The sequence below is a fragment of the Musa acuminata genome, chromosome BXJ3-11 (assembly GCF_036884655.1).
Source record: "Musa acuminata AAA Group cultivar baxijiao chromosome BXJ3-11, Cavendish_Baxijiao_AAA, whole genome shotgun sequence".
Taxonomy (NCBI): Eukaryota; Viridiplantae; Streptophyta; class Magnoliopsida; order Zingiberales; family Musaceae; genus Musa; species Musa acuminata.
Window position 1 is genome coordinate 29,324,962 of NC_088359.1, and position 16,475 is coordinate 29,341,436.

The 16,475-nt window shown below is 40.2% G+C and overlaps 2 protein-coding genes across 3 annotated transcripts; both read left to right on the top strand.

Annotated features, from left to right (window-relative positions):
* The first annotated feature begins 6,228 nt into the window (after positions 1 to 6,228).
* Positions 6,229 to 10,551, top strand: LOC103971871 (putative UDP-glucuronate:xylan alpha-glucuronosyltransferase 3). Of its 2 annotated transcripts, XM_009386014.3 has the most exons (5): positions 6,229 to 6,739; positions 6,839 to 6,935; positions 8,409 to 8,603; positions 8,677 to 9,320; positions 9,390 to 10,551. In XM_009386014.3, the coding sequence occupies exons 2-5, from the start codon at positions 6,865 to 6,867 to the stop codon at positions 10,370 to 10,372; spliced, it is 1,893 nt and encodes a 630-aa protein (XP_009384289.2). In that variant the 5' UTR covers positions 6,229 to 6,739; positions 6,839 to 6,864; the 3' UTR covers positions 10,373 to 10,551. The 2 variants fall into 2 exon arrangements, with proteins under 2 accessions (XP_009384289.2, XP_065030727.1); XM_065174655.1 differs by lacking the exons at positions 6,229 to 6,739; positions 6,839 to 6,935 and adding an exon at positions 7,174 to 7,855.
* A 3,058-nt stretch (positions 10,552 to 13,609) lies between these two features.
* Positions 13,610 to 14,648, top strand: LOC135652427 (transcription factor IND-like). The gene has a single exon (XM_065173350.1). It carries the CDS (start codon positions 13,708 to 13,710, stop codon positions 14,335 to 14,337), a length of 630 nt encoding a protein of 209 aa, XP_065029422.1. The 5' UTR covers positions 13,610 to 13,707; the 3' UTR covers positions 14,338 to 14,648.
* Positions 14,649 to 16,475: the final 1,827 nt, after the last annotated feature.

Genomic DNA, 16,475 nt, shown 5'->3' on the forward strand with positions numbered 1-16,475 from the left:
ATCTCTGTTTCTCTATTGGTCAACCCAACAATGGTAACCCCAATTCCAACAAAACTCTCATGAATCCATTTGGTACTGCATGTTAATACAAAACATAGACTGTAGTAGATACCACAATTATTTGATCCATAATTCTGCCATGGACATCATCCTTGTTTACCAGTTGGGTACAATAAACTACTTATATCTAATGGTCTCTTTGTTTGCACCTTTTTGTCAAATAATTTCTAGTGTTGACTTCTTTCATCTATTTCCATTAGGTAGTTTAGGGTTCTTCTTCTGTATTTATTTTCTTAATTAAAGATTATTAGTCTGGAAAAAGATGGGCCTCCTAAGGAGCCCTTGGGATCATATTTACTTGACATCATATCCAACATTAATGACCCCTATTCACACAAAATGATTGACAATTGGTGGTAAACAGTTCATCATCAATGAGATACCATAATAATATGCATAACTTGCATATGCCATTTAGAGGTGAATTCCAAATCCATTCCACCAACTTATTCTCTACGATATTGTGGGAATGATACTTTTGATCATCGATCGACGGATAACACCGGTCACTTTGGTTTACTCATAGGTCGGACGTGAAAAAGAATTGAATTATTTTATATGATTAGATAAGTCTAAAATTAATATCTCATGTTAAAGTATTTTAGGTGATTGGTTCTAAGTTAATAGGTTAATAATGTCGAATCAAATTATGGGAGCTGAATCGAGTCAATATCAATGGTTCAAGTGCGGATATTATTTTACTAGGTTTTATTATGATAATTTATCAAGTAATTTTTATTAGTTTATCAATTCAAGTTTCTAGTCCTCGATGTTTGATATACCTCCGTATATTAGGTTAATACTTATCAGACCTAACTCGAAACCAACCAAAACTCTATATTGTTGTTTCTCTTGTTGGCTTTGAAAATAGTCGAATTCCCAAAGTGACTAACTCTACAAAATTATATCGGAAGCATGCTCGATAAAATCCGCTTAAGTTCGAGAGGTAAAGTATAGACAGAAAAATAAGAATACCGAAACCAAAATAAGAAATTGAGTTTTTTTACTCTAATGTTTGTGAACATATGTGATGGAGCTTTTTATAGTGTGATTTTGTGGCTATTATGCTTGCACTTACATTGATATCAAGAATAGTTCCATGTATTCCCTAAACTATGTGGAATTGTGTTATGTTGAATCCGAAAACCATGTGATACACATGACATGTGAGAGATGATACTTTATCAGTCATATATTACAAAGATCTTGAGGATGAAAAATCGAGATGTCATACCTATAGCATCGAGGTATCAATCTGCTAGTCATAGGCGCCCTGCAAACCAAACACGTGAGTGATGACACATGTGACTTGACATGTAATTTTTTTTATTATTATATTTTGATATTTTATTACTTTATATTGTTTGTTGCTCGAATATATTGTGATGTCCATTGATTTGTGTAATGAGAATCAGATCGTGATGAGATCAAGATAACGAGATTGATTCGTCTTTAAAAATATATCATAAATAATCCCAATCATAGGTTACTCGAGAGGGACATCGAGATAACCGGACAGATTGATATGTTGTATACTTATCCATATGGGGACACTAGGGATACAATATATGTGCTCATTGGAGAATGACTTCACTGATTAATCCGCTTACGCAATGCTGGATGGTTGATGATGTCTTATTATCAGACAGCTATTTCATAGTCTCAATGGTGTATGTGATCCTTAGACTTGAGACACCAAGGATGTCCTGTATGAGTACTCCACTCTTTGATACCGAATTTATAGGTTTGGAGGTTCCAAATCTAGCACAACCGGTCATCGAGAGTGATAGCTAACCTTACGAGGATTATTGAGTATTGATAGAGGATCATTCACTCTTAGTGTCATGAGAGAAATGTTTCATTTGTTCTTGCTCAAACAAATCTCCGACCAGAGTCATTCGGATTGAGAGAAAAAGAGTTCTTTAGGAGAATCCGATTAGAGCGAGACTCGATTAGAAACCATATGGTATCGAGGTGTCGATCGCCTAACACCGAGGTATTGGTTGCCAATCACTTAGGTGTCGATCATATGATATTGAGATATTGATCACGTCATTATTTTCCTCTCAAAACTAATATTTTAGATGATAAAAAATTTAATCGATGAGATATTGAATCCTTAACGATTCTAGATAAAAATTCTAACTGAAAATCTCATTTTTACCATTTATTCTTTGTAAAATAATTCAATAATTACTTTGATTCTGCCCGTAGAGTGACATGACAATCGTTATCCGTTGGCTATTTGACATGTCATGCCACATGCAGGTGTCGGATAACTCTATTAGGTTATCAGATCATGAGAATACAATTGGGAATGACAAGCATTGATTTGATCTTGTCTTCTCCTCCTAAATACCAAGGATTGAAATGTTGGCCCATCCGACATCTTCCATGATCGAGCTTGCACCATTATTACTCAATTTGTAGTAGAAAGAAGTTTGAGACTTTAGAAGCTGAATACCTTAACCCTTTGGCACCCATGCATGAGAGAAAGTTGGATAATTATATTTGAATTGGATGCTTCAAATTGAAAATTGTGTATCCAAATCATGTTCGTAATTGCTTTGTCCAATAACATCGAGTTAATTAAAAAACTCGATGTTATTGGACAAAGAGTTCAATAACATCGAGTAAAATAGTGTAAAATATTATTAATATAATATCTAAAACCCATAATAGTGTAAAATATTATTACAAAGAGTTCTTTTCTCACATAATAGTGTAAAATATTATTAATATAATATCTAAAACCCATAAAAAAAAACCGAGATGGAAAATAAAAAAAACTTTACGCAACTTATGAAAATACCTATAAGAACTTAAACTTTCATAAGAACATAAACTTTTATTTCTTGATATGTAAAACAAATATAGCATTAGTTGGGAAGAAATTGAAAACCTTGATTTGTTCTCCTACCCAATTTGTTGTGCACTCACTTGGCATCTTAAAAGAAGAAAAATACTTTGGATGGAAGGGAAGAAAAATAAATAAATAAAAGCATCATGGGAAAGAAAGATTAATAAAAAGAGCGAGCGATTTCTATGAAAAACCTCTCTTTTTAGTTTATTTTTTTTGGAAGGTGTTAGCAATTCTTAGTTTTCTTATTTAGTGGTATTTTTTTCTAATACCTTAAATATTTATGTCACCTTTATGGAACTCTCTCAGTCTTACCATTGCCCGATGATAATATAAGAAAAATAATAATATGAGAACCTCCCAAAAAGGATGAAAGTAACAACAAATAAAATATGAGATTATGAGTATTATAGACAATGGTCAAACAATGATAGAAGGAGGGGTGATAAGGGTGACGAATGTATATGTAATATGTATTGAGACAAAAACTTCGTTATAAGACTAAGACCTTACGATGGAACAAAAGCGATGAGACAAAGGAGACCATACAGAAGTGACAGACGACGAGCAATAATGAGATATATTTAGGATATTAGAGAGAAAAAAAATCAAATAAAAAAAAACTACAATACTTTCGGGAAAAAAAAAACAACAAAGAGTTTTCAGGAAAATCACCCAAAAAAAAAAAATTTTACAACACCTCTCTTATTTATTTAGTGCATTACAAGACAATAAATGATACAAGATGTAACGTCAGACTTCTTTTCTTCCTATCAGCATCATCGACTTTCTTTTCTTCTTATCTTATCTTGTGGTGATTGGAGGCACAACACGGGGCCCACACAAGTAACATCTCCGTGGTCCTTACTCCCTTTCGTTGTAAACGAGTGGGTAAGACACCAAGTAGATCGAAAATAAAAATATTATATATATATATATATATATACACTCTACAGTGCCACCGAAATCTCGACCGACGTACAGGTGGTAGTGGGTCCCACGGCACAACTGTACTTGGATGGATCCAAATGAGGTAAAAGGTGGGGTTGGAGGCTGAGAGCAACGGAGATCACATTATTGTCTCCTTGAGTTAAGCTAAGTTTTCACCTGCCATAATAAATACGATAAACATTTATATTTAATATCATGCAGCCGACATGGCTTGTCATTTTCGATTGCCACTATATCTGTCTTAAATCACATCTACCTCATTGGGTGGGCTGCCATAATTAAATACCATAGTGCTGTTGTTGGTAAAAGAAAGAAAAAATCATCCCACTCGAGTTGATCATAAAAAAATATTCCTTTTACGATCGATCTTCGTTTTAATTTAATAGTAACATGATAACTAAATATATCGAGTTATACGACGAACTCGAAGTTATTAATTAGTTTAGTTGGTAAAGACTTTGATCGAAATATTATATTAGGATGTACCATTCCTTTCTCTCCTCCTCCGTGGCTAAGCACGAGTTACAGGTGATTGCAAATCTTTGCAGGAGTGCTCGATGAGTGGATAAGGACTGAGATCAGAACCACCGTAGAGCAAGCGCTGCTTCGCTGTCCTTAGCTTTTGCTGGATCGTTAAATTCCTCTCTCTCTCTCACCGTCTCCGTCTGTCGGTCACGCAATCGGTGTCCAGATTGCGAGAGGGTCCTGCATCTTCCGAACAGTGCAATGGAGTAATTTGATTGCTGCTCCAGATGTTGAATCGGTTTTGGCTTCTTGTGGGAAGAGTTTAGTGGTAGACAACATTGAATCCATTGATAATTGCGCATAACTCGGATCGAAAATAAAATGAGAAAAGTTTTGTTTAAGATGATATATATATATATATATATGTGTGTGTACTAATGATACGATAGAGATGAGAGAATTAACATTAGTAGTAATAAAAGGAGGAGAAATATAGAAATTCATGAGAACTATGTTCTTGGGGAGAAAAGTTTATCACCAAAGCATAAGCTTCTCTACTTTTGTGCCTCATTCAAGTGCTGATTCAATGAATTCATAAAAAAATGTGTTCTTCCTCTCTTTCTCTCTCTCTCTCTCTCTCTCTCTCTCTCTACAAATAGAAAAAGACGAGACAAGGGGTCCTTATTGAGAGAGAAGCAGCTGCATTCAAAGTAGATCCAGTTCCATTTCTTGACCCTTCTGTTCTTATCTAAAATGCCCTTTCATTCAGGGAGGGGACATTTTACACCAAGGAAATAATTAATTAACTGTGTCTCCTGAATCATATTCTCTCTCTCTCTCTCTCTCTCTCTATATATATATATATAAGAAAAGGCTTTTTCAAATTTAAACTTGAAGGGACCTTTTACACCAAGGAAATGGTCTTACTAGTTTATCTTTTCAGCTGTATTCTGGCACACCATGTGTTCTCTGCTGCTTTTTGAAGAGTGTGAGAAAAGATTCTTGTTTTGTCTTGTCAGATGTCTTCCTCTTTTAATTCCTAACCTTGCAAAATTTAATGAAAAAAATTGCTTTTTTGTTGTGAAGATAGAGAAACCATTTTTTTTTTTCTGAATTTAATGGATCTTTTTGGCACAGTTTTGTGATCTACATGATACTGAACAGCCCCTGTTGTCAATCAGTGTGTGTATCTGACAGCTTAAGCTGAAAAGTAAGACCAGATAGAACAGATCTAAGAAAATTTACCTTGTTGCATTAAAGAATGTGGCATGTGAGTTTCTTTGATGGACTCTTGCACTCCCGTGAGAGTGAGACCTGCAGTTATGTCATCTTTTCCATGAGCATACACAGCCCATGTCCATATTGTTATCTCTTCCCCCTGCTTGCTGCAACTCGAAAGCGCCATCCAACCAAATGTAGCTTGACAACCAGTCATCCAGTGATGGACTACCAAATTCTAGTTCAATCCAATGTAGCACACTCATTCTCTCCTCTCAGTCCAAAAATTCCATTCAATATGGAGCACAACATCCACCTCAAGATTCTGTTTTTGCTCAAAGCAGAAACATGAACCTGAACATTTCCTGTTATCCAGAAAAAGGGAAGATTCCATTCTTCAGCACACCTCACACAATCTGATGAGGATTTTGATCAAATCTAATGAATTCTGATATTAGAGACACTCTACTGGCATAGTAAATGTAGCATTTCTTTTAATTATGAAGATACATTTGTTTGTAATTAAGCTCAGTAGCACATGAAAATCCAAGTAAATTCTCTGACTGTTCTTCTTGATTGTAAATAGAATGAGATTGTTGCTGTATGTAAAAATATAGTTGTTTCACATATTTGTAGGTATCTGATCAGTAGAGTGAGAAGAAGGCAGCTGAAAAGAACATTTTACCAGCACAATCAGATTCCAGGGTTAAAAATGGAGCTGAATGGTGAATACCACAAGTGATTTGGTTTCCCTTGCTGTCCTCCTTCCATATGAAGCCAGCCAGCCAGCCTCCGAATTCCTGTAGAAGGTGAAACATTCCCCGGCTTTCTTAGGAACCAGCGTCCTGAAAGATTTACCTGTCAGAACCAAGTGCGGTAATAGGACAGCCATAAAAAGGGCACCAGATTCCAGCAGTGGCCATGCTCACTCAATTCTGCCACTCGGCTTCTCCTCCTCTTCCTACCGACTCGGGTGGAGAAGAGTTCTCCTCTTTTCTTCGGTTTCTTGGTTCTTGGTTTGTTGTCGTTGGCTACTCTGGATTTGATGGAATTGTTGGACCGGTTCTTCTGTGACATGAGCGTCTGAGAAGAATCAAGTTCGACGTGCCTTGCTGCAACTGTTTGCAGGCCGAGATGTGCTTTCCACGCTGTTCCACGTTCTAGCTATTGGAATCCATGTCCGACGTACTACTCGTGGTTCTTTCTTGTCTTTGATGCTTGCTATCCATGGTTTGTCTACCCACTGACGTGAGATCGGTTCTTATGCTGCCTGATAAATGCCAGATGAAGCCTTCCCGTAGTGCGAGTCGATGGTCATGAAAGGGCTCGTCGTTGCATCTCCTGGTTCCGCCGAAGCTCGGCACCGGTCGTCTGCAATGGAGTAAGTTCTACTCTTCTGTGAACTCCCTCGATTTCAGCTCGTAACATTTCGTTTCCGTGTCAAGTTTGGTTCCTTGATCTTCCTATTATTTCTGCTCCATTCTTCTTCCTTCTTCTCTGTACCATTCAATTCTTCGAGCTCTCTGTCTCAGAGCTGTGATTGTGTCAAAGTTCAACATGGTCCTCAAATTAGCAGAGATTAAGAAGCCGGAAATCGCCCACGTCTCCGTAGAGCTAAAAGAGATGAGAGAAGAAAAGGGGGGGAAAAGGTGAATGGAACAAAAGCAACTGGTCCTGAAAGAGTACTTCGGGGCCTTTTTCTCTCCATAAAAAAATGAACTTTTTAGAGAGATGAATCCTTCTGAAGAACTTTAATTACTTACTTCCCTTTGGATGATAAATTACTCTAGATTTCTTGGGGAGTCGGAACAATCTTATAGGCATGTTTTTGCTGTGCTACTGGCATCAAGACACCGATTCAGGAGGTAATGGAATCTGATGCAAGAAGACAACCTTTTCTGTCTTTTCTGTTGCCGGAAAGGGCTCTCCTTTCTCCGTCTCCATCATTCCACCAAGCTTCTTGTTCATCCTGGTCGGCTAGCTATTTTACATTCTACGAAGACTGTAGCATCCTTACAGTCTGCAGTCTCTTACGGGGAGCGTCGCTTAAAAACTAGTCTGTAGGCAATTATTGTTGAAGTCCTCCATTCTGCATGCTTGGTCTTGATAATGATGCTCAACGACTAGCCAAGAAATTGTAGTTGGAGACGCAGAAATGTCGGTACCAGCAAGAACACGGCACCTAAATTGCCTAGGGAAGCACTGTTATCACTGAGGATATCCAAACTCCTCGAGAAGCAGGATTGAAACCTTGCCTCTGCTCATGTCTGATGCAAGCAAAAGAAGTGTTGGCATCATCTGGTAATCCTCTGTTTCGTTACTTCTTCTGCCCTTTTAGATCTGAGACATCCTTGCTGATTTCCTTTGATAAAAATTGTTGCCGAAATTTGAATTCCTTCTTGTTAATCGACCTTCTTCGGTCCGATACTGATTTAACATAGGATTTCTTATGGGTCGTCGGTGTCGGAAAATAGTTACAGCCCTCCAGAAAGACCAGCTCTTGAGTAAGAGTTGGTCCAGCATAATGTGTTTATCTTGAGAGCTTTGACATCATTAATAGAATCAGCTATTCTTCCAGCATTTACTTCTTCTCCATGTTCATCTTCACAACCAATCAGTCAGCCACTAGATAAGTGAGAATAAATAAGAGACGACCTCACCTTAAAGGACCATGCTTTGTTGTCTCCTGAATTATGCTTGGTAAGTTTCTGATTCCTGTAGTATGTCGCCCGATCTAGAAGATCGTTTCATTCTGCTTCTTACATGGCTGTTTTGGCAATTACATTACGAACAATCATCGTCTTCTGTGCATTCAAATCTCTTCAGCTAATCTGGTATTCGACATATGGTTCAGTGATGACACAGGCAAAAGAAAATCTCAGAAAGTTTTCAGAGTAGACAAGTGCAAGATCCTGTTTTCGGAGAGGAGCTCAAACTGCAAGTTCGAGTCTTTGAAACTCGCGTTGATCATCGTTACATGTTGCACGATTCTAACGCTTGCTTTCTCGCCAATTATGTCCAAGGAGCAGCAGCTTCGCCCAGGTTCCAGGTACAGATTTCTTGGGGCATGGTTCGCTGCTTTAGTCGAGGAAGACCCGAAATATCTAGTTGCTGCATTGCAGGACTCGGCTTGCAGATGTTGCACGGATGTGGCAGACGACGCTCTCGGATCCTCGATACATTTCGCAGTTGGATGTCGAATGGGGCCTGATGTCGAGTGTTCTTGAAGATGTGAAGGCGAAAGAAGGAGATCTCAGAATTGGCTTGCTGAACTTTAACTCCTCCGAGGTCGAGTTCTGGCGGCGAACACTTCCGCATGCAGAGGTCTCTTCTGTGCATCTCGACTGTGCCAACCCAAGCATCACCTGGAAGGTTCTGTATCCCGAGTGGATCGACGAGGAAGAAGAGTACGATGTGCCTAGTTGTCCATATCTTCCTCAGCCCCAAGACAAGAAGGGATCGAGATACGATCTCATCGCCGCCAAGCTGCCCTGCGACCGGTCGGGGAGCTGGACGAGGGATGTCGCGAGGCTGCATCTGCAGCTCGCAGCAGCCAAGCTTGCGGCATCTGCTTCTGCAGGGCGGTCGCAGGTTCATGTGCTACTGGTGACCGATTGCCTCCCTGTTCCGAACCTCTTCGGTTGCAGAGATCTCGCCAGGCACCAAGGAAATCTTTGGCTGTACAAGCCCGAGACCGCAGCGCTGCAGGAGAAGCTTCGCCTTCCGATCGGGTCATGCGAGCTCGCCATCCCGTTCGAAGCACAAGGTCAGCTGTTTGATGAAATTCCTACCGTCACTGAACTCCCAAAGATTCACAAGCTGTTCATGTGCACAGTTCGGATGTACACGGAGGTCGGGCGACGAGAAGCGTACGCTACGATCCTGCACTCAGCAGAGCAGTACGTCTGCGGCGCGATTGCAGCGGCCAAAAGCATTCGTTTGGCAGGATCTGTGAGGGATCTCATCATCCTGGTCGACGGAACGATAAGCGAACGTGAGCGGAGCGGCCTCGAGGATGCAGGGTGGAAGGTGAGAACGATCCAAAGGATTCGCAACCCCAAGGCGAAGCGCGACGCCTATAACGAGTGGAACTACAGCAAGTTCCGCCTCTGGCAGCTCACCGACTACGACAAGATCATCTTCATCGACGCCGACCTGCTCGTCCTCAGGAACATCGACTTCCTCTTCGCGATGCCGGAGATAAGCGCGATCGGGAACAACGCGACCCTCTTCAACTCGGGCGTAATGGTGATCGAGCCCTCCAACTGCACGTTCCAGCTGCTGATGGAACACATCGACGAGATCACGTCGTACAACGGCGGCGACCAGGGGTACCTGAACGAGATCTTCACCTGGTGGCACCGCACACCCAAGCACACCAACTTCCTGAAGCACTTCTGGGCGGGCGACACGGCGAAGAGGAAGGCGAGGAAGGACAGCCTGTACGGCGCCGACCCGCCGGTGCTCTACGTGGTGCACTACCTGGGGCTGAAGCCATGGCTGTGCTACCGGGACTACGACTGCAACTGGGACCTGCAGATGTTCTGGGGGTTCGCGAGCGACGCGGCGCATGCGACGTGGTGGAAGGTTCACGACGCACTGTCGGAGAACCTTCAGAGGTTTTGCCTGCTGCAGACCAAGACGAAGGCTTTCCTGGAGTACAACCGGAGGCAGGCGGCGAAGGCCAACTTCCCTGACGGGCACTGGCGGCGGAACATCTCCGATCCAAGACTCCACATCTGCCATGAAAGGTTCTGCTCCTGGGAGAGGATGCTGCTGCACTGGGGCGAGGCGAATTCGTCCAACGCTAGCTCGTAACTTCGACCATCCACGTGTTTTCTCGGTATAATTAGATTAAACATAGACGAAAAGGATTTCTGCTTACACGTTTGCTTACGAGTTGTAATATTTAATTCATGTTCTATTAATGACATTTTGATGTAAATCTACCTTCCGATGTCAAACATATACACGAAGTACGTTACCGAAGTTTTACATGATATAAGTGAAATATCAAATGCCAGGGGGGGAAAAAAAAATAAACACGTTGTTCTACCTGTTTGTCGATTGGCGGAGAAGTTGCCCAATTAATGGGCCCCACGTTTTCTATTTCTTTTCATTGAGACTATTTAAAATTATTATCGGGGGTCCCCCTTTGCTCAAGCGCCACGTGTCACTCATGTGTGGACAAAAACATAAGTGCAATGTTTGCCATTGATTGCGTGCGCGTTTTACATTAATGACAGACATAAGTGCCAACAGATGAGCTTTCGCGATGCGGTCAACCCACCCATATATTGTATATATATATATATATACACACACATACGTACATAAAGATAGTATATCGTGCCCTGCACGTGTTAAAAATGTTGCTTTGTCTTTGTTCACTACACTGGCGAAAGACAACAACTCTACTGTTTGCAGTATGACGAGGATAAGATAGCATACACGAGACTTGCCTGTAGTAATTATCTATGTAACTCTACTGTTTGAAAGTAATAGATTCGGAAAGAGTGTTACGAAAGGCATGAATTTTGCATGAGTTCGTTTTCTTTCTTGCATTGGTGATGCACAAACTCAAGAAATTAGAGTTGGGCACACTGACCTTTCTCTTAATTTTCAATGTGGCAAGTTGGAAGCTATATGCATTTCCTCGGTGCTCCGTCCCTCCTCCCATATCACTCACTGTCAGTGAGCTGCTTTGGCGCATCTCTTTGCCTCTCCTGTGCTGAGGAATGGATGCAGTGAAATATTGTGCAGTCCATCTTGGTACTTGCATCTTTCCTTGACGAGGAAAAGCTATGATAAAGTGGAACTCTTCGAGCAGCTCTTTTCATCAACATGTTTCTCGCTTCCGTTTGATTCTGTCCCTCTATAAAGTGTGCTATTTGATGCTGACCACTACCACAACCCTACTGCATGTACGTTATAGACTCGGCGATCTGTGTCTAAGAGAGTAGTAACCTATATACAACGTCAAATGTTAGATGGATGGATAAGGAAGGAGGGAGAGAGAAAGAACTGTGGGGATGAATTCCACTGCAACTTTGCTTTAGATCAGTTGAATGCTTTGTTGGTGATTACCCTAGTGGAATGTCCATCTCTCTTCATAGACTATGGACCATCCCTAGACCTCCAAGCTCCGTCCTTGGGATATGGTCTTATCTTCCCTTTGTTCTTCATAGTGAATGCCTCGTAATCCATTATCTCCTCTCTGTCTCTCTATCTATTGTCACTAAGAAGATATTGAAATATATTTCTAACTTCTGAGAGTGAAGCTTCTACAATGATATCTGGTGATGCAAATGATGTCACATATTCTGTCTAGTCATTAGTTCTTCCTCTCATGGACCACTATTTTAACATCTTGAGTCTCTATCTTTAATCTCATAATGTTGTTCATGATCTGATACAGTCGGCTGCTCATGGAATTTAGATATTTACTTCCGAAGCTTATTAGTGATGTTTCAAGTTAGCATGATAAGGTCAACAAGTTCCATAGATGGATGAGCTTGCAAGCAAAAGAACATATGTTACATTGTCAGTCTCAATCATGTTGGGTATAGAAGAGTTTGTTGTTCACATTAACTCTTAGATCAGAATTCTTTTACTGCATCTGTAATCAAATAGCTTTTCTTGCCAAGGAAAAATGCACTTAAATATACTATTGCTAATGTTACTCTGGCTGCAATGCCATTTGAGATCACATGATGACTTCTCTTCTTAATAACTTCCTTCAATTGACTCTATACTTCTTTCTTCATTGATGGAAACCTTTTTCTTCATTGACATCTTGTGAAAATAAACAAGTATGTATGCTTGTAATGAATGAGATGTTTCAAGATTTTTCCAAAGAGAAAACATTTTTGTTACTTGGAAACATTGTGAAGCTACAGAGATTGTTTGAACTTTTACATATAAGATCCCACCAACTTTCTCTTTGAAAAATAATTATCCTTTTTACCCCAAGCAATTATTGCTTGATGTATGTTTCCCCCTTATCTCTGAAAGGGCTCAGTAGGCAGAATCCATCATGTCAAATTGGCATGTGATGCACAAGTATTAGCAACAGTTTCCTGGGTTCCAGCTATCTTACAATACTAGTTTATGGCCCAAGGCATCATTGGTTGTCACTGCAATTGATCACAAACAATTGTTTGGAACTCCCAAGTCAACATTTTCTTTTTCTCTTTGAATGTATGAGTTTTTAAGTTGCTCTATTGGTTATGATAAGATTAGATGATTGGTGTTAAGGTTGATAAGTACTTTATATTTAAATTATTTGGAAGAGTCTTAATTTACATGTTAATTTATTGATAGATTATAACTTAGATTAGAAATCGAAGTCGAAAGAATATTTAGAGAATTAAAATTTATTTATATAAATATATCCTAAATCTTACGATCGTGATGAGAGAGAAAGACATAGAAGAAACATATGATAACTTTCAAGCTCGAGTCTAAAGTAACTCAACGAAAAATAATTTTTATATTATTTTTTTATATATAAAATTATTTTTTTGTTAAACTTATCGAATCATATTATATCTTACATCGATATTCTTATATATTATTTATTTATTAATATCAGAGAATTTTTGTTGGCTTTGAGTTTTTTCTCCCTTTAGTTAAGCGAAATTTTGATGTGATATAAATCAATAAATTACCCATAAAATGTAATCTTCGCTTCAGAGAAAGAATGCAAAAGGCATAACGTTTCCTTCATGAACACTTGGTCAATTACAAAGATACTTTGAAATTGAATGATTGCATGTATTCGTCATTCATGCAAAGAAGAATGTATGTTTGAGAGAGAGAGAGAGAGAGAGAGAGAGAAGGATGTCTAAAAAGCCTGGAATCCTTTACGAGGAGCACAGCTGTAGCCTCGATAATTTGGTGTCTTCCTTGTCTTTCTCTACACCCCATTATTCTATTGCCCTCACCATACTCGATTCAGCAAACAGATAAATAGAACGTGTCCCACATCCTATGTCACAAGCTCTACCAAAGTCGTCGTGTAATAAAGCCTCTCTTCCCCTATCACAGCCAATATTAGGTTACATACACTCTTCTTCGTTACTGTTCTTCTTGGATCAACAAAAGCCTCCTCTACCTCCCTATATTTTCTCCTCCTCTCATAGCTTTTCTTTATGGATAGCATCAGCAGAAACACCAGTCGGCCTTGGGATCCGGAGATGAGCATGGGGAGCCAGTTCCTTTCTAATTACATCCCCTTGGAATTGCCATTCCACGCCCACATCCACCCCCCGAGCTTCCCCAGAAGAGGGATGGAAGGGGACCATGAAGCAGATGAGGAGGAAGCTTTGGGCGCCGTGAAGGAGATGATGTACAGGATCGCCGCCATGCAGCCGGTGGACATCGACCCCTCGACGATCAAGAAGCCCAGACGCCGCAACGTCCGGATCAGCGACGACCCGCAGAGCGTGGCCGCGCGCCTCCGGCGGGAGCGCATCAGCGAGCGCATCCGCGTCCTGCAGCGGCTCGTCCCGGGGGGCACCAAGATGGACACCGCCTCCATGCTCGACGAGGCCATCCGGTACGTCAAGTTCCTCAAGCGGCAGGTGCAAGAGCTGCAGGCCAGCCCTCAGTCACACGTGGTTCACGTCGGGGCAGTGGTCGACGGGAACCCGGTCGCGGGTGCGGAGTGGTCCCACGCCTCTTCGCCGTCCTCCTCCTCCTCCGCCATGGGAGCTCCTCCTCCTCCTCCTGTATTAGAGTTTGGCTTCGATGAGCAGGGCGCCCACCACCCGGTGCACTAAGCTTCAATACATGGAAGTGATTTATAACAAAGTACAATGCATAATTGCATGCGAGATTTTGGTGGCTAAGATGTAATGCGTACATCAATCTAGAAGACACACATGAAAGCAATAAGTGTTGTGATGTTCGTAGAACTGCTACATTTGCAATTTGATCATATTTTATGTTGTGTTCTCTCATCTTTTTGTTGTGTTATCGTTCATGTACCGTCACATGGTTGACTAAATGGACTCCGAATCATGATCGAGAGTACCTTTGGCTCACCTACAACTTGTTGATGCTGCTCCCTATGAGAATATTGTATTCATTATCCAATGTTGCAACATATGATTGCAGTAGTGGAAGTCAGCTGAGCTTCTTCCTCGGGAAAGAAGAGAAGCAGAAAAGGACAGGAGGTTGATGTCAACAACAAGCTAAACGATGTTCTTATCCCACCACTAAAACTGAAAGAGATAAGAGAAAACTACAAAAGAATACAATGATCGAAAATGCATATATTATGTATAAGTGAGAAGAAGAATAAAAGTATTTCATGCTTGCGTCGAATCAGAATAGAATACATAATGAGAGAGAACCAAATCGATCAACTTTTGCCCTTCCATTAGAAAGGAACTACGGATACTATACGCATGCATATATATGAACACGAAACTTGTGTCATCCTAAAGAAAGCTATAGCACAGATGTTTGTCTAGACAATATCTTATAAATCCTAAAATCGAGATCAAGTCTTTATCTTTATGTTTTACTTTTCCTTTTATATTATTTGCATCTGCATTTTTCTATCCTCTTTTGTCATTCGATCGATATTGTAGGATTTGAGCAGGGAAGGACGTAAAATGGCTTGGCAGTGATGATACCTGCTGCAGACTATTGAATTCAGGACAGCCAGAGGCAATCATGCAATGAATGATATCGATCTGCATTCAGGCTTTCTCCCTGGATCTGTCCCCTCTCTCGTGCTGAAACCAACGGCAGTTGATAGGTTTGCAGCACATAAAATAAGAGGAAGGAGGCTACGAAGCATGGACGTCCCATGCCCAACTCCATAGGTGGGGCGAGACCTACTTGCATGGCCTCGTGAACTTAAACATGCCGTGACCACTGACTCCTGCTACCTTATCATCTCCTGATACTTACACACATTAAAGACATCCACAAGGAAACATATAGAGAGAGAGAGAGAGAGATGTTTATGAATACCTTAGCGATACGTTAGGACAATAATGAACATGCGGAAGTATATGTAGCTTATGCCGATGACAACGTACGCCAAATGGATATCATGTAAGAAGGATGCAGCAAGGCATAGTGTATCCAGGACAAGTTTAAGCATACGAGTACAGGCTCCGAAGCTGACCTTAGCATCATGACTCCCTATCCACTGAAGCCATAGCTTGCTCGGCAGACCAGGATATACCGAAAGAGAAAAGGGCTTAGGAATAGGGTCATGATATTGATGGTTTTGATGGCTGTTGATATCCTTCCTCATTAAGATAGCTTCAAGTAGCAAAATTTCTAATATGCTTTGTATTTGGTTACAGGAAAAGAGGGTTTGTGTGCTTATTATGAATGATGTTTTAAGCTGATTAATAGGCATTACAAGTGGAATATAAGATATTATTTGCATGAAACTTCTGCATTGAATAGATGAGGGGGAAGGGAGTGAATCCAGTGAGACTTCAACAAATGTGTTGGAAAATAAACTTAATTAATCATTTTCATCTAGACAATTATGACATGATAAAATAGAGCATGAAAGATTAAAAGAATTGCATATGATATTAAATATATTTGGTTTGAAATTACCCTCTAACTCTCATGGAGAGATAGACTTATGATAAATAGATTGTGGAGAAAATATAAATTAAATGACGGCTCTCTTTTTGAAATAATATAGTTTCTACTTTCGTAAAGAAAAAATAAATATAATACTTTTATTTTACTTTTAATATTAAAAAAATCATTGGCTTTTAACCCATCACAAAATTGTTTCTTTGGAAACATGAATGGGAATATTGACCTCCAAAAAAATTCATCCATCAAATGGGGCTCTTGAAATGTGCTTATGTTGATATGACACGCTAACAACTTGGGCTATCAAGTTTCTCGTTCTTGAAGCCCACTATACTTTGCC

What these genes read in the sequence shown, in the direction of transcription:
- LOC135652427 (XM_065173350.1), top strand. Translation starts at nt 13,708, where the DNA reads ATGGATAGCATCAGCAGAAACACCAGTCGGCCTTGGGATCCGGAGATG.
- LOC103971871 (XM_009386014.3), top strand. Translation starts at nt 6,865, where the DNA reads ATGGTCATGAAAGGGCTCGTCGTTGCATCTCCTGGTTCCGCCGAAGCT. An exon ending in CACCGGTCGTCTGCAATGGA is followed by an intron (nt 6,936 to 8,408) that starts GTAAGTTCTACT and finishes CATATGGTTCAG; the next exon opens with TGATGACACAGGCAAAAGAA. An exon ending in CATCCCGTTCGAAGCACAAG is followed by an intron (nt 9,321 to 9,389) that starts GTCAGCTGTTTG and finishes TCATGTGCACAG; the next exon opens with TTCGGATGTACACGGAGGTC.